Source organism: Bufo gargarizans, chromosome 4 (assembly GCF_014858855.1).
Source record: "Bufo gargarizans isolate SCDJY-AF-19 chromosome 4, ASM1485885v1, whole genome shotgun sequence".
NCBI classification, from domain to species: domain Eukaryota; kingdom Metazoa; phylum Chordata; class Amphibia; order Anura; family Bufonidae; genus Bufo; species Bufo gargarizans.
Genome location: NC_058083.1, coordinates 270,410,828 through 270,433,489, shown reverse-complemented (window position 1 = coordinate 270,433,489; position 22,662 = coordinate 270,410,828). Strand labels below are relative to the sequence as shown.

Genomic DNA, 22,662 nt, shown 5'->3' with positions numbered 1-22,662 from the left:
TTTTTTTTTTTCCGGTGAAGTGAACGTGAGGGGAGTTGCAGTACCTGAGAACGACCACTACACGGTGCTGTTTCAGCTCTGTACAGTGTTCACTTTCTGGAACTGCGGCTACAGGTAGCAGCTGATCAGTGGGGGTGCTGGATGTGGAACCTCACCAATCTGATATTGATGATACATCCTATGGGTAGGTCACCAATATCTTTCTCTAAAGGGTTGTGAAAGACTGAGTCTGTCACAGACTTTTCACTAATTAAACTACTGGCAATCAGCATGCGGTAAAAGCATGCTAAACATACCTGTATGACATTTTGTTGGTCATTGAATGTCCAGGAAAATAACTCTTATTCCTGTGCAAATTGGCTCCCAAGTGCCCAGCTGGGCAGGCTTTTCTTTTCAAAGTGCCTAAGTGTGCCACCTTTCTCAGATATCTGCCCCTCCCCTAACCTCCCAAGGCTTCCTTCCTTCTCCCCTGACATCACAGTGATGTGGCTCCAAATCTTGTGCAGACACCTTTTGTTGCACTTCCGCACTACATTCTCTTTTGCGGGCTATTGCCTCTGCACCTGCGCAGAACATATACCTGAGGCAATAGTTCACCAAAGGAAATGTACTGCGCAAAGCACAGCAGAGGACACGGGATTTTGAGCCGCATCACTGTGACGTCAGGGGACCGAAGAGGAATCCTTGGGAGGTTAGGGCAATGTGCCTAGTATACAGTGAAGAGTCCAAAATGCTCACCAAACACTGTAGCCCTTTCAAACAGCTGTTCAGCATGGCTGCCGGGAGTCAGACCCTCACCAATCTAATATTTATGACATTTCTTAAGACTGTCTTCTGTAAATAAGCCAGGGAAAGCTCTTCAATAGAATTTTAATAGACAATTTCTTTATAGAGGAGTTTAATGACAAGATTTTAAAGCCTGAGCTGTCTGAGGAGGAATTGCTTGATCTTCATAAAGAAGTTAAGAAGATCTTTCTTACATATTGCTTGGAAGAAAGCATTGATAAAATCAGATTTGACTCTTTCATCGTGGATGAAATCCAAAGAAGTAAGTGTAAACATGTTCCAGCAAGACCTCTAGTCATAGTGAGAGATTTGTAGGGTCTGTTGTCCGCAGGTTCTCTTCTGAAATCTGTTGCCTACAGTAGGTCAAGACAGAGCATTCCACAGAGCTGACAAGTGTAAAATTTCAAGACGTGATTTACAGCGAGACGCATGACAATTCCCTGAGGTGGACCCACCCAGATGACTTTGCATCTTCCCTATCATTTTACTTGTTTGATGGCTCCCCAATTGTAAAGCGCTGAATTTGTTACTGTTATTAGATGACCAATGGAGGTGCATTTAGGTAACCATCTGGTTGCTTTGTTTTGTATGTTCCTCATGTGTTTTTCAGAGGCACTGTTCAATTGAGCCTTGTGCGTATTGAGAACATGGAAAGTACACAAATAGTTTACAGTAGGTTTAATAATCTTCTGGTTCTTTTGCCTTGTCTCATACAAAAATAATGGATGAACGGCACAATATCTGACATACCTTCCAGCACCTTGATTTGGTTGATGTCTCACAGTCAATTCCCATTTGTGAGATATCCGCCTATCTTTGCTTGCTATATTTTATTCTGTCTTCTGCTGGATCAGTGATGATGATTGATTACCCAGTTAAATTAGGACATGTTTTTATTCCTCATATTTTAGTTGCAGAAGGCCCCTACAAAGAAGTGGTGAAGCTTCAAACTATGAGATGCCTGTTTGAAGCCTATGAGCACGTCCTCTCCCTCCTTGAGAATGTTTTCACTCCTATGTTTTGTCACAGTGATGAGGTAAGTAGTGGTATTTGCTAACAGGTATTTGTTACAGTACCCATGCAACGCAAACCTAGGAGCAAGCACTGCAGAAGTTGACCAGTAGATACTCAGCACACTGATAAGGCCGTTTTATGGCAGTCATCATGGGACCTTTTTCTAGAGCACAGTATTTTTGTGGTGCTGTGTGGATTGGGTGCCTCAGGGTGCATTCTTAAAGGAGTTGTCAAGGGTAAGACTAAGCATGTTTTTTTTTTTTTTGTAACAAAAACAGTACCACACCTGTTTTACTGGCTGTGTCTGATATTGCAGCTGAGCTCCCACGCCGCAGTACCAGAAACAACCTATGGATAGGTGTGGTGCTGTTTCTGAAAGAATGCAGCCATGTTCTTCTAATCCTAGGCAATGCCTTTAAAGTTAGCCAACATCTTTCTCTTCAGAGGAACATGCTTGTTTATGGCCATTTGCATGCTGACACACCAGCATTGGACATCCATGAAGTTTTGTAATGTGCTTTACTTATTTATTTTTACAAAATCTTTAAAAATGTTTCTGCCCTTTTTTGCTTAGTATTTTGGGCAGTTGCTTGAAGGTGCAGAATCCCCTACACGCAACTCAAAATTCAACAGGTATGTTTTCAATTGACTATACTACTTGTGGAATATTCATTTTGAATATGGGCATAATACTTTGGTTGATAAGTTTGTTACCTTATTACCGCTTCAGAATTTTCACTAAAGAGGCATTCACAATTTTTTTTAAATCCGCCTACCACATTTGTAAATGTTGTGGTATACATAATCAATTGGTCTGCACCATATTTATTCCTATGAGAGCCTTGATGTCAGTCTCTAAGATTGAGTAGAGAACCTGACTTCCACTCCACACAGCAGACTCTTTGGGATCAAGAAAGTCTCACCAAGATATACCAGAGGCTGAAGTGACATTGATTAATCACTAAGTGTATATATTTTTTTATTTTTTTCGGGAAATGCTTCTTTAACAGTGTTGTCCAGGTTTGTTATATTGGTGATCAGGATAAGTGATCAATATCAGATCGGTGGGGGTCCTACTCCTGGCACCCCCACAATCATCTGTTTGAAGGGGCCACGGTGCTCGGGAGATTGCTGTTTCCTTTTCATTGCTTACCTGCATGCTGTCTCCCATGTAGCGGCGGCAGTGCACTGTAATTACAGCTTCAGCTCCCATTCAAGTGAGTGGGATGCATTGCTGTAATTACACTGCCCTGCCACTACAATGTAGACGATGTGCAGGTAAGAATTGATGAGGGCAAAACAGCTCATCGGATGGGGTGCTTGAAGTCAGTCCTTCACCATTCTGATATTGGTGACTGGACCTTCACACCCTTGTTGAAACTAGCATGGTCACCTAGTATGTTAAAAGGGGGCATTTATTGCCAAGAACTAGTAAAAAGGTGTGTAGATTTCCCATCCAAAGACACGAAGAAGCAGCATATCTAACACTGATTGTGAATTATATATACTTATTGCAGAAATAGCCTCTGTTTGGATGATATACGGTGAGTTTCCACACAGGCATGTTGGAATTGCTTCACTGTGTAGTCCTGTGGCTGCCTTTTCGTGCTATATATCCTGTGTGAATTCCTTTGTCCTCAGTGGGAATTGTGTCCTATTTTCTACCTTTCCTAGTTAGTACATTCATGGTACAAATACCACCAGTGATGAACTTTACAAGTGATGCACCAGGATTCACTAGGATATTGGTGGGACGCCCCTCATTACTGGTGGAGTCCAGGAGGTTGGACCTCCACCAACCATAATGTTGTGGCTTATCCTAGCGACATCTTATAATATTATGTAATAGGAACTACCCTTCAAAGACATTTTTAGCAATATTGTTACTGAACGATCAGACCTGAGTGGACAGATGGCATACAAGTGTTACATCCGGGGATTATATACTATATATAAATCGGTCACTAATTCTATTCATGCACGGTATTATGAAAGCATAATTTTTTATTGTTTGAAAGGGAGCATAATCTTTTTCATATTTTTTTTTGTTTATGGCAAAACATATGTCGTGTGTGCCACGAAGGGTTAAAAATAGGATACAAGTTCCCTTTAAACAGCAATATACTGCCTTTACTTCGAACTGCTCATGATGAAGAGCCTGCAGTGTTTTATAGATCTAAAAAAAGAACCAATTTTGGCTAAAAAGAAAAATCGTCTTTGTTGCCCAATCACAGCACAGCTTTAGTTTTGTTTTTTTAAAGACTAGAATACGAAAGGAAAGCTGTGCTTTGTTTGGTTGTTGCTTTAGTTTTTCTTTACTTTTAGACCGTTTCATACCTCTCCCAGTGTTGGTGTCAGTCCACATAGTCTTCCAAAAACAGCATCACTCCTGTCCACAAGTTCTGTGTGGTTTTTCACTCCTCCTCACTTCAAATGAGTTGAGCTGCAATACCAGACACAACCTGTGGGCAACCTTTAGACTCCTCTGTGAAGGCAGTATGTCATTACACAATGCATGACCAATAAGTAAATGGATGGCATGTCCGGTACTGATCCCTTAATGCATCTTTTTTGTCTTAAAGGGGTTGTCCCATTACAACAACTTATCCCCTATCCACAAAGTCTGATCTACGGGGGTCCGATTGCTAGGGCTCCGACAAGCACAAGAACACGGGCCTGTGTTCCCCAGTTTAAATGGAACGGTGGACTTGTATGCATGCTGCTGCTCCATTAACTATCTGCCCGTGGTTAGGGGATAAATTGTTGTATAGGGACAACGCCATTAGCTTGGCTGCCTGGATGACCCAGTTGTCCTATAACATAACTGTATACACATGCTGCAGATTGTTATTGTGACCACAATTTTTTGTGTAACTTTGGCTGAGTTAATAGATACCAGTTGTCTTCTGCTGTGCCCCTTTTCCTACTAACTACTGTTTTTTTCAGTGCTTATTTTGTATTATTTTTAACCTTATAGCTATGATCATTATAACAGGTAATGTATCTTTCTTCACATGTGTTAATGGTGCCCACAGCCTCTCATCCCTCTCCTCCCCCTCCCTCACAAGCCTGCTGACTGAGGGAACAGTGAGCATCGGACGTCACTGGGCTCGGCGCATGCCCAGTGACGAGGATGAAGCTCCTGCCCTCAGTCTCCTGCAGATTGCACTGGCGCAGCCTTCAGTGGGCACTGCGCCTGTGCGAGAGTTCGTTCGGCCGTGAGGGAGGGGGAGGAGAGGGATGAGAGGCTGTGGGAGGTTAGGCGGGCTGGGCACTGTAAGAGGGGCGTTACTGGGCACACTTAGGGGAACAAAACGCCCCTCTGGGCACCTTCAGGACTAATTTGCATAATCATAAAAGTCGATTTTCTCAAACTACTGGACGGCTTACAAGATAGAAGAGCACAGCCTATTCAAGGTAAGCTGTTCAAGGTATGCTTTAAGGTATACCTATTCAAGGTATGCTTTAAAATCCGATTTTGGGTTAGGGGAGGTGACAGAATCCCTTTAAGGGGTTGTACAGCCTTTTAAAGGGTTTCTACCACCAGATTTGGTCCTAATTAGCTGACTGACACTAGCGATGTGCTAGTGTCAGCAGTCCATAACAGTGTTCGTACTTTTATAGATATGCTAATGAGCCTCTATGTGCTATGTGGGCGTCAATAGCACCTAGAGGGTTCCGTCCACTAACCATTTCAGCCGCCCATCGCGTCCCTCCAGCCCGCCCCGCTCCTGTTGATTGACGTGAAACTTCTCGGTATCTTGTACCAATTCCCGCGCGTGCGCTTCTGTATTCGGCCCAGGCGCAGTGAGTAAATGCCGCACTCCTGGTGCCGGTGTAGCGTTACATTACCCTACTTCGTGAGATTTCCCTACCTCCTGACTTCCCGTCGCACTGTTAATGACGTGAGGAGGCGTTCCTGAGTTTTGACGATCTGCACATGCGCAAACCGACAGTTTATGGAAAATCTCAGCGGAGTTCAGCTTCACACCGGGACACTGCGCATGCGCTGGCCGGAGTTAGCCGCGCTTGCACACTGGGCCGTAATATTTCCCTACTGAGGCTCTCCTGCGCATGCTCAGTGTCCCGGTGTAAATCTGAACTCCGCTGAGATTTTCCATAAACTGTCGGTTTGCGCATGCGCAGATCGTTAAAACTCAGGAATGCCTCCTCACGTCATTAACAGTGCGACGGGAAGTCAGGAGGTAGGGAAATCTCACGAGGTAGGGTAATATAACGCTACACCGGCTTCCTCACTGTAACGTAGTTGGCGCAGGCACAGTGAGGAATCCGGCGCCGGGAGAATACAGAAGCGCACGGCGCAGGCGCGGGAATTGGTACGAGATACTGAGAAGTGTCACGTCAATCAACAGGAGCGGGGCGGGCTAGAGGGACGCGATGGGTGGCTGAAATGGTTAGTGGACGGAGCCCTCTAGGTGCTAATGACGCCCACATAGCACCTAGGGGCTCATTAGCATATCTATAAAAGTACGTTTTTAAGGTGAACGGCAGCAGACAGATAAGTAAGAACACTGTTATGGACTGCTGACACTAGCACATCGCTAGTGTCAGTCAGCTAAATAGGACCAAATCTGGTGGTAGAAACCCTTTAACAAATTTTGGCTACCTCCTCTCGTTGCCAGACCTGTGGAGGGAAGCAATACCTGCTTCCTGATGATCGGTTTTGTCTTCCTTCGCCCACCGCTGCTCCTGCCGCGTGCTGGTCCCCATATGTAAACTTCCAGTGCAGACGTGCCCGCACTTAAAGGGAGACCACCGCTGTGGCCAGTCATTTGTTGTGGGGCACGCATGACCCCCCATCCGTGACTGAAGTTCAAAAGTGGGGAATGGCACACAGCAGATGCAGCGGTGGCCCGAAAGAATCGGAGTCAAGCAGCAGGTAAGTGTGCTTCCCTCCACAGGTTAGGGGGGAGGGCAGCCAAAATGTGTTGGGTTACTGGAGAACCCTTTTAATTATATGTCTGAAGTAGATTTGGAGGTCTGATGTGAAAGCTCATAAGCTTTGTGTGTGTGATTTCTATTTTATATCAGGACAACAAAGAGAGGAGGTGAGCCCTCAGGAATTGGGAGGATTGGCAGCAGGATAAAAGGCGTATTTAAGAGCACAACGATGGAGGGAGCAATGCTACCTAATTATGGGATGGCGGAGGGAGATGAGAATGCAGTACGTAAAGGCTTTTTCACTTTTTGTCGTTTGTCCTTCCGGATATCTTTTTCTTTACTGTAATGTAGCTAGGTGTAGTACATAATGTACTACATATATTAGAATTGTGTCCTGTATGAGAAGTAATGATACTCAAGAAGTTTCTTCAAGATTTTAGTTGTTGGAACAAGAGCTACATTTCCCATCTTATCTTATGGAACGGCTCTGTAATATTCACTTGAACAGACAGAGCCGTCCCATAGAAGTGAATGGGGACACCGTCCTTGTAATCGCACCTCCTCACCACTGCAATTGCTGCGGCGAGCAAGTAAACTGAAGAGAAGGCTTTTCTGCTCCAACAGCTGATTGGTGGAGGTGCCGGGAGTCGGACCTCTGCCAATCAATAAAGGGGACAACCCCTTTAAGGACTGCTGGACCTGGGTCTCAGCGAGACTTGCAGCATATGTTGGTCTTTATCCAGTCCGTTATCCTTTTCTCTATTACTGATTTGCCAGCAAGTATATATTATGCTCTACGCCCCAGTATGTGAGTGATGGCTGTGGTGGTGTCCTGATTGGTCTGTCACTGAGACTGCGGCGTGTTCAGCACAGAAAGCACAGGGCACTGCGCATCAAGGGACTTCCTCCTGGGCGCTAGCAGTCCCAGGGCATACAAATCTGAACGTCTTGGCCAAGCAATCTGTATAATCTGCATGTGACAGAATTACTAATCTGCAGCAAACTCCGACTCCACAGAGCTGCACGTCAACTCTGATATGCATTTATAGCCGAATTTTTTTTTTTTTTAAACTGGATATTTAACCCTTAGCAAAGGATAGGCTAGAATATGCTGTAAAGTCCACTAACAAAGAACTCTGCAGCATTGGGACTTAGCCGTGGGACACATGCCTGAAAATACAGCGGAAAAGTCTGCTGTGGCTCTCGACACAAAGGAGAAAAACGCATGTATTAGGCCTCTTTCACATGAGCGTGACTGATTACATCCCGATGCGTTCAGGGTGCGTTCAGTGAAACTCGCACCATTTTGCAAGCAAGTTCAGTCAGTTATTTTTCTGCGATCTCGTTCAGTTGTTTATTTTTTTCCGCGCTAGTGCAATGCGTTTTGATGTGTTTTTCACGCGCGTGATAAAAAACGTAATGTTTACAAACAACATCTCCTATCAACCATCAGTGAAAAACGCTTGCGGATGCAATGCGTTTTTCACTGAACCCTTATTCACTTCTATGGGGCCAGGGCCGTGTGAAAGGGGCCTTACTTGCGTATTTTGCCCTGGAAATGGCTGCGAACTTCGCCCATTACACTGCACAGGGTGAAATCTACAGGGGAGATCCACAGCATAAATTGATAGGTTGCAAATTTCCAATCCACATCACAGTTCAGTTTAAGCTGCATTTTTTGTATGCAGTGTGTTTCGTAAAATGTAACCCACTTTGCAGGTACTGTACAGTGCTGCAGATTTGCCGCGCAAAAATCTGTGACTGCAAGTCCACAGCGTTTCAGTCATGTGCGCACATAGTCCAAAGCTAGTTTGACTTTCATTTTATTGGGTACATTTATACACCCGTGTTTCGGATTAGTCTCCTGGCCTAAGTGCAGGTCTACAGCATCAGAGATCTCCGCGATGCTGTCATTTGCAGTCGGCTCATCCATAATATGGCTGCAGTAATGTTCTCATAATACTCTCTTCTGAAACTGACTACAGTTGAAATGTAAAGTTTAATGATGGTTACTTAGGAAGGAGATAGAAACATATTGTACACTGAATGTGTATTTCTTCTCTCAGATTGAAGAAGGCATCATGGTATTAGAAGATGATTCTCCTGTGGAGGTTCTCACCGCAACCACTCCGAACACACCTCGTAATCTCTCTGCATGGAATATCAGCATTCCATTTGTAGATTTCTTTGAAGATGCGTGTCCTGAAAAGAGAGATAAAAAAGAGAGAATTCCAGTGTTTTGTATAGACGTAGAGAGAAATGACAGAAAAGCAGGTACTGAGCACTGTGAAGGTGTATTATTCTGTAAAAAGCCCATATGACAACTTCATATGTAAAAGAGTGTTTCTTTTGCTAAGTTTATTTTTTTTATAATTTAAATTGCTCTTTTTTTTTTTTATAGTTGGACATGACGCTGAACGCTGGTCCGTCTACAGGAAATATATAGAATTTTATGTTTTAGAGTCAAAACTCACAGAGTTTCATGGTATGTTGTGTTCTTAAAGGGTTATTCCCATCTGGGACATTTATTACCTATCTAGAGGATATGTAATAAATGTCCTACCTCAAGAACAAGGGTCTATCGAGTAAGATTACTCGGCTATTCTTGGAACTTCCATGGAAGTTAATGGCTGTGTGGTCAACTCTCCATTGACATCCTGGAGATAGGTGCAGGGCTGGGAAGTGGAACCTGCATCTGTCAGACATTTATAGCATACTGTGTGTGTGTGTGTGTATATACCAGAAGTGTCAGAAATCGGAATACCTCTTTAAGGGTACTTTCACACTTGCGTTGTGAGGATCCGGCAGGCAGTTCCGTCGCCGGAACTTCCTGCCGGATCCGGAAATCTGTATGCAAACGGATAGCATTTGTAGACTGATCCGGATGCAGATTTGTCTGAAAAATGCATTGAAATACCGGATCCATCTCGCCAGTGTCATCCGGAAAAACGAATCAGGTATTTATTATTTTCACATTTTTAAAGGTCTGCACATGCAGATTTTAATACATTTCAATGGAAATGAATGCCGTATCTGACATTCCGGCAAGTGTTCCAGAATTTTGGACGGAGAAAATACCGCAGAATGCTGCAGTATTTTCTCCGGCCAAAAACCGTAAGAGGGACTGAACTGAAGACATCCTGATGCATACTGAACGGATTGCTCTCCATTCAGAATGCATGGGGATATGCCTGATCAGTTCTTTTCCGGTATTGAGCCTCTAGGACGGAACGCAGTGCCGGAAAAGAATAACGCTAGTGTGAAAGTATTCTAAGCCTCCTATTTAGAGGATTTGCCTGTTAAAATATCATGACTGCCTTGCTTATGTCTACTCACTGCACTTTAAGCAATAGTTTGGGGGTTTTTTTTTTGCACTCCTTGCTCTGTTTGATAAACACTTTGAACTACACTGTCTAAACTAAGGCCAATGAAAGTGTACAATAGACGGTCTAAAATATATGCCTTATACATAACACTACCCTTGAAATCTTTTAGAAAGGGGTGCTTACAGAACACATGACCTGCTAATATGCAAACCATGGTGCCCTTATGTTAACATACAAATCACAAATAATCCCTCCTGAGCGCTGCAAAATTTCCCAGAATTCTGCATTTGTCTAGTGGCATTTGGGTACGTTAGTTACGCTAATTTATTGGAACACTAATTGGCGGCTTTTTAGTTTTTTTTATCAACAAACAATGGAAACCTCCCTTCTGAAGAGAGATTCATATACAAGTGGACTAATATTTACTAAGTATTTGTTATAATGAACCTTGCTGACTGTAGCAATATTCTGTAGCTTTCGGGGTCTTAACTTTTCCTTGAGTAGGGACTGCAGATTGCAGGCCATTTGCATACTTTATAGAACTGGGCCCATGAAGACAGGTATGCTTTCTGTCCCTTCATTCAGAGTATAAGCACTTGGCGCTCTCCCGCGAACCCCGCCTATCAGACACTTATCCCCTATCCTCTCGGTACGGGAATAGTTGTTGTAGTGACACAACCCCTTAAATGGATGCCAAAAATGTGTAAACATGGATAAGTTCAGCAACCCTTAAAATATTTTTTTTTTTGAGACACAGAAAAAGTTAAACCCTTTTTTTTTTTTTTTTTTTTTTTTTTTTTTTTTTTAACTTTTTCTATGTGTCCCAAGACTTAATAAAGAGGAAAGAATGTTATCAGGCGCTGAACTTATCTGTGTTGTATTGTTATTTTCTGTGATGAGGTGAGCTGATCTAATTGCTTTCTTACCTTTTTTTTAACCTCCTTTTTCTGTTTCCCATGTAATGTTGTGTAGGGACCTTTCCAGATACCCAACTTCCATCAAAAAGGATAATTGGGCCCAAAAACTATGAATTTCTAAAATCCAAAAGGGAAGAATTTCAGGAATATTTACAGGTATTCATTTTTTTTCATATCCATTAATAATATCGTCATTGAGGTGTTAGTATACAAGAAAAATAATGCTGTTGTATTAGGTTATGTACATACTGTAGCATTGCAGTCTACATGTGCTGAAGAAGCTTTCCCACTGCTGGCCCGGTGATCAGCCACAGGTCCAGGTTTTTTAAACCCAGCCAGGGTTTTTTTTTTTTGGGACATCTTATTCATAAACGGCTAATATTTTATAGACAAACTCTGTATATGGCAGGGCATGTAGCATTACATGCCAGGCCAGCAATTAAAGAGGACCTTCTTGAATTCCCAATGTAATAACAATTCAGGAACATCTATTTTATGATTCTTTGCGGTCTCATTCCTCTATTATTCCTTCTAGAGTTTAGAAATGAGTCGCCAGCAGTCGGGCATGAAGATCCATCTAGATATTACCAGTTTGAAAATAATTGGTGGGGTGCTGGGTGTCCAAAATACTAGACAATCCCTTTAAAGAAGGCCTGTCACCCCTCTTGACATGTCTGCTATTACCGTGTAACTGTATCATGGACTAAGGTGGTAACTGCAACGCTGCTCACATTCACTTAAATAGAAGCAGTGCTGCAGTTACTAGCTCAATTCACTACACTTTGGCCAGAACTGTGTGATCGTGGGGATGCCGGGTGTCAGACACCGCCAATCTGATATTGGTGGTCAATCCTGAGGAGAGGCCATCAATAGCATATTCCTGGGCAACCCCATTAAAGTGAATGGCTGACCATGTAATACACAGATGTGCTAGGTCAAGGGAAATTTCTTTCTAGACCGTTTTTATATAAATCTGTACCAAAGAGAATTATTTGATTATAAAAAATTATATATTTTGTGTTCTTTTGTTATAGAAACTGCTGCAGCATCCGGAGCTGAGTAATAGCCAATTATTAGCAGATTTTTTGTCACCTAACAGTTTGGAAACTCAGTTTCATGACAAAATCCTTCCAGATGTCAACTTGGGTATGGGATGCTCTGTTGTCAGCATTATATGTACTTAAAGAGCATCTGTCAGCATGATCAGTCCTATTAAACCAGGTATATTGCCTGGTGGAGTGATCCTGCTGAATAAAACAATATATTTATTTTCTCAATAGGGATAACAGTTGATGAGATGTTCATTTTGATATTTATCTAAATTACCTATTTTTAGCACTACGGGTCTGGATATAGCACTAGGAGCACCGCTAGTGCAGTGCTGCATTAGCCTCTGTGCTACCCCCTCCCCTTTTAAGTGACAAGGCTAGACATCTCTTCCAACCCTGTGTTCTCATAGTAGTGACTTGACACTTGCACAGTGAATCAGATGCTGCTTTCTAAGCTTGAGAAGGAACAGAAGAACCATTGCAGAAGCACCAGGTCTACTCGGTGGCTGCACAGTGGATCTGGATTAGCGCTGCTTCCAAAGCATATCACATCCACTGCGCAGGCACTTAGCACTGGCGCATGAACACAGGGCTGGATGAGATGTCTACCCCTGTCACTCAAACTGGATGGGGGAGTTGTACTATAAAAATGTATATTTCTCGTGCTTTTTTCCATTGGGGGACACAGACCATGGGTATAGCTTAGAGGTATTAGTAGGAGGGACACTATGCAAATGAAAGAGCTCCTCCTCCTCGGGCTATACCCCCAGACTCCACCAGGAGGAACTCAGTCTTTGCTTAGTGTCTGGTGAAGGAGGTTGACACTCTCTGATTCTACTCCTTTTTGTTATTTTTATTCTAGATGGGGACACAGGTCGGCATGGCGCCTTCCTGGTCCCCCATGGAGTGCCCGCCGCCGTCTTTGGGACGTTGCCTGGCTGCCTCCATTTCCCCCCAAGAAGATAAGTGGATCCGGGCTCGACCTGTTAGCTCCGGCATCCCACCAGCTGCTGGGACGCCTGCTGCCTACCCTCCTCCAGAGCACTGTTCTCCTGGATTGGAGTCAGAAGTCTGAAGAGGCGCATCCCTGCTGGTCTGGACATCGAGGGAGCATGCTGAGCAGATAAGTGTTGCACAATCCCTCCCCCTCCCTCTGTGTCTATTTGTCTGTGGCTGCCTGGGTGAGCTTGAAGAAGGATCCTGATGGGGCACTTTCTTCATTTTGGCACTGGAGTACTGGCATCTCTTCCCCTTAAACTGTGGGCTTCAGCGCTTCTCTCGTCGGGCCTTGGCTGCTGCTCTCCCTCAGCGCCCGCCGGCAGGCCGCTCCTCCACGTGGTGCGCTTATTTTCGCGCATATTTTCGCGCTCGCGCATATTTTCGCGCGCGCGCGCATATTTTCGCGCGCGCGCTTTTTTCGCGCCATAATGACGCGTTAGGGGAGGCGGAGCCTCGGCATGCCGCTCTGACTCTCCTTACACCGGAGACTCTGTTTGCTCATGGCCGTGCAGCTCCTCATCACTCTACTCCGTTTTGTGCCAGGCAAGCTGGTAGCTCAGTGGTACTGCTGCTGTTGCCCCATGTCCAGGCTTTCTGAGTTCAAAGCCCCTTTCAGCCTTCAAAAATTGTTTATATTATTCTAGATGGGGACACAGGTCGGCATGGCGCCTTCCTGGTCCCCCGTGGAATGCCCGCTGCCGTCCTTGGACGCTGCCTGGCTGCCTCCATTGCCCCCCAAAGAAGACAAGTGGATCCGGGCTCGACCTGCAGCTCCGGTATCCCACCAGCTACTGGGTCTCCTGCTGCCACCCTCCACCAGAACACTGCACTCCTGGACAAGGAGTCAGAAGCCTGATGAGGTGCATCCCTGCTGGTCCTGGAGTCGAGGGAGAAGTTCTGCAGGAGCAGATAAGGATTGCCTGCATCCCTGCCTTACCCCCCTCCTCCACCCCTCCTCCACGTCCCTGGGGGCCTGCGGTCCCCGCTTGGGCATCTGCCATGTCCAGCGCGGCCGCTAAATTGGTCTTAGTCACCAAGGCAACCATGTCCTTTAATCCTGTGGCGCTAACGACTCCATCTCTCTCAGTGGTCCCCACAGTGGGTGACTGACTACGAAGAGGCAGCGTGAGCGGCAGCATCCCACCTCGGATGTCTCTGTCTCTCCACCCCCCTCACCTCGCCGGTGGCGCTTGCGGACTGCTCTTCCCCCTCCCTAGGGAGAGTACTCCGAAGGAGAATTATCCGGCTCGGACGAGCCACGTCCTTTTTGGACTATAGGGCATTTTCAAATCCTGTGACGCCAACCACCTCTCTAAGTGGTTTTCCACAGAAGACGCCCGAATACTAACAGGGAGCGTGAGCAGCAGCATCCCTCCTCGGATGGCTCTGGCTCTCTCCCCCCCCCCCCCCCCCTCGTCTAGAGGCGCGTTCGGGCGACTCTCCCCTCCCTTAGGGAGCGCAAGTCTGAAGGAGAATTTCCGGCTCTGATTAGGTCATGGAGCGGGACCCCTCGCCTAAGCTCTCCACCAGGGTGGCTGACTTAGTGGTGACTGTCCGAGACACCTTTATTCTCCAAGGGGATTCTCCTCCTTCCACTGGTCAGGAGTTCCCCCTTTTTCCGTCCAGGCAGTCGGAGACTACCATGTTCCCGGTCCATGAGGGATTTTTCCGCGGTCATGTCCAGGGCCTGGGGTGGTCTTAATAAGGTTCTCGACCACCCAGCGCATGAATATACTTTCCTTTCCCTGCTGACGGCGAGGAGAGGTGTCTCCTCCCCCTAAGGTGGATCCTCCGGTGGCCGGATTAGCCAATTATGTGGCCCTTCCTGTCTTAGTCAGTTCCTCTTTCCAGGATGCTGTAGACAGACGCATAGACTCTCTTCCAGGTCCTTTTTTCGCTGGCAGCGCGTCCCTGTGACCTACCTTTCACTCAGCAGGGGTAGCCAGTGCTCTCTCGGTGTGGTTACAACACCACCACCAGGAACTGGCGGTACGAGATGCGGCTACTAACACACTGGAGTTGGTTCTCCAGATGTCTCAGGCTTCTAACATTCTTTGCGAAGCTTCTAGGGACATTGTTTCCCTCTTTGCCCGCAGGTTGGCCATCTCTGTCACTCAGCGCGAAGAGATCTGATTGAAGGTGTGGGACGCTGACTCCTCCACCAAGCGTTCCCTTGCTAATCTTCCCTTTGGGGTTTCCAGGCCTTGTGGGGATCAGCTGGACGAGTTCGTCTCTGCATGCCTTTTGCCGTTTCTCATCTGGTAGGCCGTCGCCTGCTTCCTCCGCCGGGGGTCTCAGGTCGCCCGCAAAGAGGCCTTCCTTTGCACCAGCCTTCCCGGCACTAGAGGGCCCAGTCAGCCCGCCCTGCTGCTCCTAGGCCTATCACATGTCCCGATTGCGGAATCCCACCATCGATTCCTGCGCTTCGCCATTATGGGTCGACACTGTCAGTTTGTCGCCCTTCCTTCGGGTTGGCGACCACCCCGCGGGTCCTTGCCACGGTCCTGGACCGCTCATGGCGCTTCTTCGTACCAGGGGCATTCCTTTGCTGCCCTGTCGGGACGATATCCGGATAGAGGCCCCCCTCTCTACCGCAGACCACGGACAGCGTCCGGATCACTGTTCAGACCCTGGAACGGTTCGGCTGCCTGGTAACTTTCCCAAACTCCTGCCTCTTCCCGTCCCAGAGGCTCTCCTTCCGGAGGGTGATTTTGGACACCTCGGCTGCCAAAGTATTCTACCAGCCTTCAAGTCCTCCCAGGTCCAGGGGGCAGTGTCGCATCTGCTGCGCTCCCCGTGCCTCTCCATTCGGGAATACTTGCAGGTCCTGGGTCTTATGGTAGCCTCTTTCGAGGCCTTTCCATATGCCCAGTTTCACACTCGCCTGGCGCAACAGGAGATCCTTTACCTTTCAGCGGGTTCGGGCAGTTCTCCCTTGGTGGCTGTTCCCAAAGAACCTGAGGTCGGGGAGTTCCTTTCTCGCATTCTCCTGGACGATCGCCGCCACCGATGCCAGCATCCTGGGTTGGGGGGGCGTTTTCCAGTCTCGCACGGTTCAAGGAATTTGGCCGGCGGCAGAGTCTCGCCTTCCAATCAACTTTCTGGAATTGAGGGCGATTTTTTCCGCTCTCTCTCTCCTATTGGACCTCTCTCCTTGCGGGCCTCCCAGTGCGGGTTCAAACGGGCAATGCCGCGGCCGTGGCCTATATCGACCATCAGGACGGGACCCGCAGCCGGATGGTGATGCAGGAGGTGAAGTGAATTCTGACGTGGGCGGAGACTCACGTTCCGGTGTTGTCAGCAGTTTGCATTCCAGGAATGGACAACTGGACAGCGGACTTTCTAAGCCACAACACGGTGGATCCAAGCGAGTGGTCTCTGCATCCAGAAGGGTTCGAAGAAATCTGCCACAGATGGGACCGTCCGGATGTGGACTTAATGGCGTCCGGGTTCAACAACAAGATCCCAGTGGTCCTGGCTCGCGCCCGTGATCCGGAGGCGTACGGATGGATGCGCAGGTGTCTCCGTGGCAGGACTTCAGCCTCCTCTGTTTTCCTCTCCTGCCAAAGGGTCTACGCCAGTTCGAGGCGGAAGGGACTCCGACCGTTCTCATCACCCCAGAGTGGCCTCGCCGCGCGTGGTTTTTCGGACGTGGCTCGGTTGCTGGCGGACGCCCCATGGCCTCTTCCCGACGGACAGGACTTACTGTCTCAGGGCCCGTTCTTCCACCGGAATTTGCGGTCTCTTCGTTTACCGGCGTGACTGTTGAAACCGCCATCCTGATAAAGATGGGGTTCTCGGATTCAGTGGTTAGGACCATGATCAGTCCGGGGAAGTCTTCTTCCTCCCGGATTTACTATCGTACCTGGATGGCCTTCCTATCCTTTTTTGAGGGTTCGGGGTTCCCCCCCCTTCGGTTTTCCATCTTGATGGTACTGTCTTTTCTTCAGTCTGGGCTTGTGCAGGGACTGTCGCTTAGTTCCCTGTAAGGTCAGGTTTCGGCGCGGGCCGTCAGAGGTCCCTTGCTCTTAAGGGTCCGGTGGTGACCTTTCTTCGGGGGTGGCGCATTCGGTTCCCCGTATGTTCCCCCTTTGTCTCCTTGGGATCTCAATTTGGTTCTGCGCGCTCTGCAGTCGGCTCCCTTCGAGCCTTTGAGGAGGGTCTCTCTGACTGTTCTCATCTGGACTTCCTTGTGACCATAGCTTCTGATACAGCTACATAGCGTAGTGATTAAAGTTCTGGGCTATTATGCAGTGGCTGTGAGTTCACGTCCCATCACGAGCTTTTAGGTCAGACTGGTGTCGAAGCTGGCCGCTCTTTCCTGTCAGGAGCCTTAATGGTTTTCCTCCAGGATTAAGTTGTGCTCCGTCCAGTCCCCTTCTTTTTGCCCAGGGTGGTCTCTCCCTTCCGCCTTGATGAGGATCTTGTCCTGCCTTCCTTTTGTCCTTCTCCGGCTAACCCCAAGGAACGCACTCTGCATTCCCTGGATGTTGTACGGGTCCTGAAGGTGTGTCTCGCGGCTACTGCTTCCGTCCGCCGTTCTTGGCGCTCTGGATCTGCTTGGCTATTTCCGCGGCTTGTCACGCTTGTGGTGGAGTTCCCCCGGCTAGAATTGCCGCTCACTCCATTGGGGCGGAGGGGGCTTCCTGGGCAAGACGCAGTCGTGCCTCTGCGTCTCAGCTGTGTACGGCGGCCACCTGGTCGTCCTTGCATACCTTTGCAAATTTTTGTCAGTTGCATTCACTGGCTTCGGCTGATGCGGCTTTGGCCGCAGGGTTTTGCAGGCTGTGGTTCCTGTTTGACCGTTGGGGCGTTCCTCCTGGCGGTGCTGATATTTTTTCCCACCCCATGGACTGCTTTTGGACGTCCCATGGTCTGTGTCCCCCAATGGAAAAAAGCACGAGAAAAGGAGATTTTTGTGAAACTCACCTGTAAAATATTTTTCTCGTCTTTTCGATTGGGGGACACAGCTCCCACCCATTATTCCTGTTGCAGGAGGGGTCTTTAGTTCAGTTTTTCTGTTTCTGGTTGGACCTTATGGCTTGGTCCGATGGTTTCCATGATTTTTTCTTGCTCCTTCTCCTACTGCTTGTGCAACGCCTGAGTTCCTCCTGGTGGAGTCTGGGGGTATAGCCCGAGGAGGAGGAGCTCTTTCATTTGCATAGTGTCCCTCCTACTAATACCTCTAAGCTATACCCATGGTCTGTGTCCCCCAATGGAAAAGACGAGAAAAAGATTTTACAGGTGAGTTTCACAAAAATCTCCTTATCTCAGCAACTGTTACCCCTATAGAGAAAATAAATATGTAGTTTTACTCAGCATCAACCCTACCAGACAATGTGCCTGGTTTATTAGAGTAGATCATGCCGATAGATGCTCCTTAACGCTGGGTTCACACCTGAGCGTTTTACAGCGCGTTCCTACGCGCTGTAAAACGCACAACAGGCAAGAACCAATGATTCCCTATGGGAATGGTTCTCACCTGGGCGTTTTACAGCGCGTACGATCGCGCTGTAAAACGCCCGACGCTCAAACAAGTGCTTGAGCTTTTTTTGGGGCGTTTGTCGCGCGTTCCCGCACATAGATATTCGGGAACGCGCGACAATGTGTGCACCCCTATCTCTGTATGCGCGATTGTAAACGCCCGTACAATCGCGCATACAGAGCGCTCGTTTCAGAACGCTCAGGTCTGAACCCAGCGTAAAGGGATTATTCAACACTAATAAATGCTTCCCCAAATGCCGGGCCCCTCACACGGATTCTTCTTACCTGGCTCCCCGCTCGCTCCTGGTCCCCGCACCACCCCTGCTGCTTCTCCACGTGCGTGGATGAAAACATCTGGTGTCTGGTGGGGTTCAGTCAATAGCAGGAGGTGCTAGGCGATGCTAGGGACACCGGATGTTTTCATCTGCTCACGGGGAAAAGCAGCAGTGGCCACGCGGGGACCAGAAGCTAGGTAAGTAGAATCATTGTGTAGGGCCCGGCATATGGGGGAGCATTTGTTAGTGTTAAAAAACCCCTTTTAAGAAGTCATAATCACGATCTTACTCCACTGAAACCTCACATATAAGAATTGTTTGGACTTCAAAGTCCAAAAGATGTCAGGGGAGTAAAACCATTGAATATTTGTAATTAAAGCACATGGTAATATACAGTACAGACCAAAAGTTTGGACACACCTTCTCATTCAAAGAGTTTTCTTTATTTTCATGACTATGAAAATTGTAGATTCACACTGAAGGCATCAAAACTATGAATTAACACATGTGGAATTATATACAGAACACAAAAGTGTGAAACAACTGAAAATATGTCATATTCTAGGTTCTTCAAAGTAGCCACCTTTTTGCTTTGATTACTGCTTTGCACACTCTTGGCATTCTCTTGATGAGCTTCAAGAGGTAGTCACCTGAAATGGTCTTCCAACAGTCTTGAAGGAGTTCCCAGAGATGCTTAGCACTTGTTGTCCCTTTAGCCTTCACTCTGCGGTGCAGCTCACCCCAAACCATCTCGATTGGGTTCAGGTCCGGTGACTGTGGAGGCCAGGTCATCTGGCGGAGCACCCCATCACTCTCCTTCATGGTCAAATAGCCCTTACACAGCCTGGAGGTGTGTTTGGGGTCATTGTCCTGTTGAAAAATAAATGATGGTCCAACTAAACGCAAACCGGATGGAATAGCATGCCGATGCTGTGGTAGCCATGCTGGTTCAGTATGCCTTCAATTTTGAATAAATCCCCAACAGTGTCACTAGCAAAGCACCCCCACATCATCACACCTCCTCCTCCATGCTTCACGGTGGGAACCAGGCATGTAGTGTCCATCCGTTCACCTTTTCTGCATCGCACAAAGACACGGTGGTTAGAAACAAAGATCTCAAATTTGGACTCGTCAGACCAAAGCACAGATTTCCACTGGTCTAATGTCCATTCCTTGTGTTCTTTAGCCCAAACAAGTCTCTTCTGCTTGTTTCCTGTCCTTAGCAGTGGTTTCCTAGCAGATATTCTACCATGAAGGCCTGATTCACACAGTCTCCTCTTAACAGTTGTTCTAGAGATGTGTCTGCTGCTAGAACTCTGTGTGGCATTGACCTGGTCTCTAATCTGAGCTGCTGTTAACCTGCGATTTCTGAGGCTGGTTACTCGGATGAACTTATCCTCCGCAGCAGAGGTGACTCTTGGTCTTCCTTTCCCGGGGCGGTCCGCATGTGAGCCAGTTTCTTTGTAGCGCTTGATGGTTTTTGTGACTGCACTTGGGGACACTTTCAAAGTTTTCCCAATTTTTCGGACTGACTGACCTTCATTTCTTAAAGTAATGATCGCCACTTGTTTTTCGTTACTTAGCTGCTTTTTTTCTTGCCATAATACAAATTCTAACAGTCTATTCAGTAGGACTATCGGCTGTGTATCCACCTGACTTCTCCACAACACAACTGATGGTCCCAACCCCATTTATAAAGGCAAGAAATCCCACTTATTAAACCTGACAGGGCACACCTGTGAAGTGAAAACCATTTCAGGTGACTACCTCTTGAAGCTCATCAAGAGAATGACAAGAGTGTGCAAAGCAGTAATCAAATCAAAAGGTGGCTACTTTTGAAGAACCTAGAATATGACATATTTTCAGTTGTTTCACACTTTTTTGTTATGTATATAATTCCACGTTAATTTATAGTTTTGATGCCTTCAGTGTGAATCTACAATTTTCATAGTCATGAAAATAAGGAAAACTCTTTGAATAAGACTGTGTGTTCAAACTTTTGGTCTGTACTGTAGATTTTTTTATTTTTTTCCTGCAGTTTGTCCGTAGTGCTTTTCAGCTATTTCATCCTATCATTAGTATAATGGGCTGGGGGTTTAAGAACTTTAAGGAAGATAATAATATTTGAGACAGATTTGAGTAAAATGACTGTTTTAATGTTACTGTAGTAATGTAAATGTTTCTTTGTATTCTAACTTTCAGGCAAAATGATCAAGTCGGTTCCTGGCAAATTAATTAAAGAGGTGATTTTATATTTATTTTTTAGGGATATAAGTTTTTTTCTTCCAAGTTCCTAAGTCATAACATGTTTGTCTTGCAGAAAGGGCAACATCTGGAGCCCTTCATCATGAATTTCATCAACTCTTGTGAATCTCCAAAACCCAAACCAAGCAGACCTGAATTAACAATACTTAGTCCTACTTCAGAAAATGATAAAAAGGTTTGCCACAAGACTGAGACGTGTATTGGATAATTTTTGCACGCAACATGTGTTATTTGTACATCACGTCTCTTACTTTTTTCCATGTAGCTTTTCAATGATTTGTTCAAGAACAACGCCAACCGCTCTGAAAATATAGAGAGAAGGCATAACCAGAATTGTTTCATGGAGGTTATGACTGTTGAGGGTGTCTATGACTATCTAATGTATGTAGGTAAGTAAGGAGCAATGTTATTGTGTACACTTTATAGCTTTAAAAGGAACCTGTCACTACTATGAAATTTGTGAAGCAACCATTTTCCTGGAATCTCCTTGGGCCTCTGAACATCCTGCAGTTTTTCTATTATATTCAAGTTTCCCCCTTTCTCTCATTCCTGAGATATGGCCTTCTTTTCCCACCCTGACTAGGGCTTCAAAGTCCAATGGGACAGTTACAATGCCTTTCCTCCAAAGGTAGAATCTGTTTCTACAACGTGACACTGTCCATTCAGCGGGGGCGGCTAGGGAGTTGCCTGTTCCCATCTGGAGTCAGTCTGCAGAGAGTGTGGTCTCAAGAGGTCAGGCATATCTCGCAAGACCACGCTCTCTGGGTACTGAAGAACTGTTTCACTGCCATATAGACCAGTGGAGACAAGAGTATGTTTGTTTGGTTTTTTTTATACACATTCTGACCTCTGTTTTTAAAGAGCATCTGTCACCATAATAAGCCTTATTAAACCAGTCATTTTGCCTGGTAATGTTGATCATGGTCAATTAAATGATCCCTCTAATGCTGGAGTCTGATGTATCATTGCCGCATAATTAATATTTTTATAGATCAGACCCTCGGTGCTTTGAGCACCTAATTTGCATAGTAAAGATTTGCTGCAAAATAAACCTTGTGTCAACCATACATCAGGTTGCAGCAATTGAGGCCTCATTTAATTAACCTTGATCAGTCCTACCAAGCTGTATGCCTGGTTTAACCCTTTAAAGGGAACCTGTCACCAGTTTTATGGTGTCCTAACTAAGGGCAACATAATTAAGTGACTGATTCTCTTAGCAAAATGCTGGGTCACTTTCTTTAATTGACCCAGTCAATCTGCCAACATCTTGTATTGAAAATCTCCAGCTGATAATGAGGAGTAACATAGTACATAAGGCCGAAAAAATACATGTGTCCATCCAGTTCGGCCTGTTAACCTGCAAGTTGATCCAGAGGAAGGCAAAAAAATATATATATATATATTTATGAGCTCCTGACTCTCCCCGACTACCTGCTGCTGATTGACAGTTTTTTCCCATATGAATCAGTAGAAGGTGGGCAGGGGAGTGGCTATATCTCTGAATTAAAAAAAACGCTGGACTCACTGACTGGACTCAAATCAGCTCATTAGCATGCGGCATCTTTGTGTGTATTATTAGGTAACCATCTGTCACACCAGTAAGTGAATACATCTAAGGTACTTTTAGTAGTTAATGATTGTATAT

The 22,662-nt window shown here is 46.3% G+C and overlaps 1 protein-coding gene across 5 annotated transcripts in view; it reads left to right on the top strand.

Annotated features, from left to right (window-relative positions):
• Positions 1–22,662, top strand: part of SNX14 (sorting nexin 14) — a 64,721-nt gene that overhangs the window by 19,734 nt on the left and 22,325 nt on the right. For 3 of the 5 annotated variants that reach the window (XM_044288667.1, XM_044288670.1, XM_044288666.1), the window contains exons 13-24: positions 893–1,048; positions 1,698–1,822; positions 2,375–2,433; positions 3,318–3,344; positions 6,853–6,985; positions 8,769–8,976; positions 9,104–9,187; positions 11,001–11,101; positions 11,980–12,091; positions 20,955–20,995; positions 21,073–21,192; positions 21,283–21,406. In XM_044288667.1, the coding sequence (XP_044144602.1) occupies positions 893–1,048; positions 1,698–1,822; positions 2,375–2,433; positions 3,318–3,344; positions 6,853–6,985; positions 8,769–8,976; positions 9,104–9,187; positions 11,001–11,101; positions 11,980–12,091; positions 20,955–20,995; positions 21,073–21,192; positions 21,283–21,406 (1,290 nt within the window). The remainder of the gene's footprint in view (positions 1–892; positions 1,049–1,697; positions 1,823–2,374; positions 2,434–3,317; positions 3,345–6,852; positions 6,986–8,768; positions 8,977–9,103; positions 9,188–11,000; positions 11,102–11,979; positions 12,092–20,954; positions 20,996–21,072; positions 21,193–21,282; positions 21,407–22,662) is intronic. The other 2 variants (XM_044288669.1, XM_044288668.1) reach the window with 1 other exon arrangement.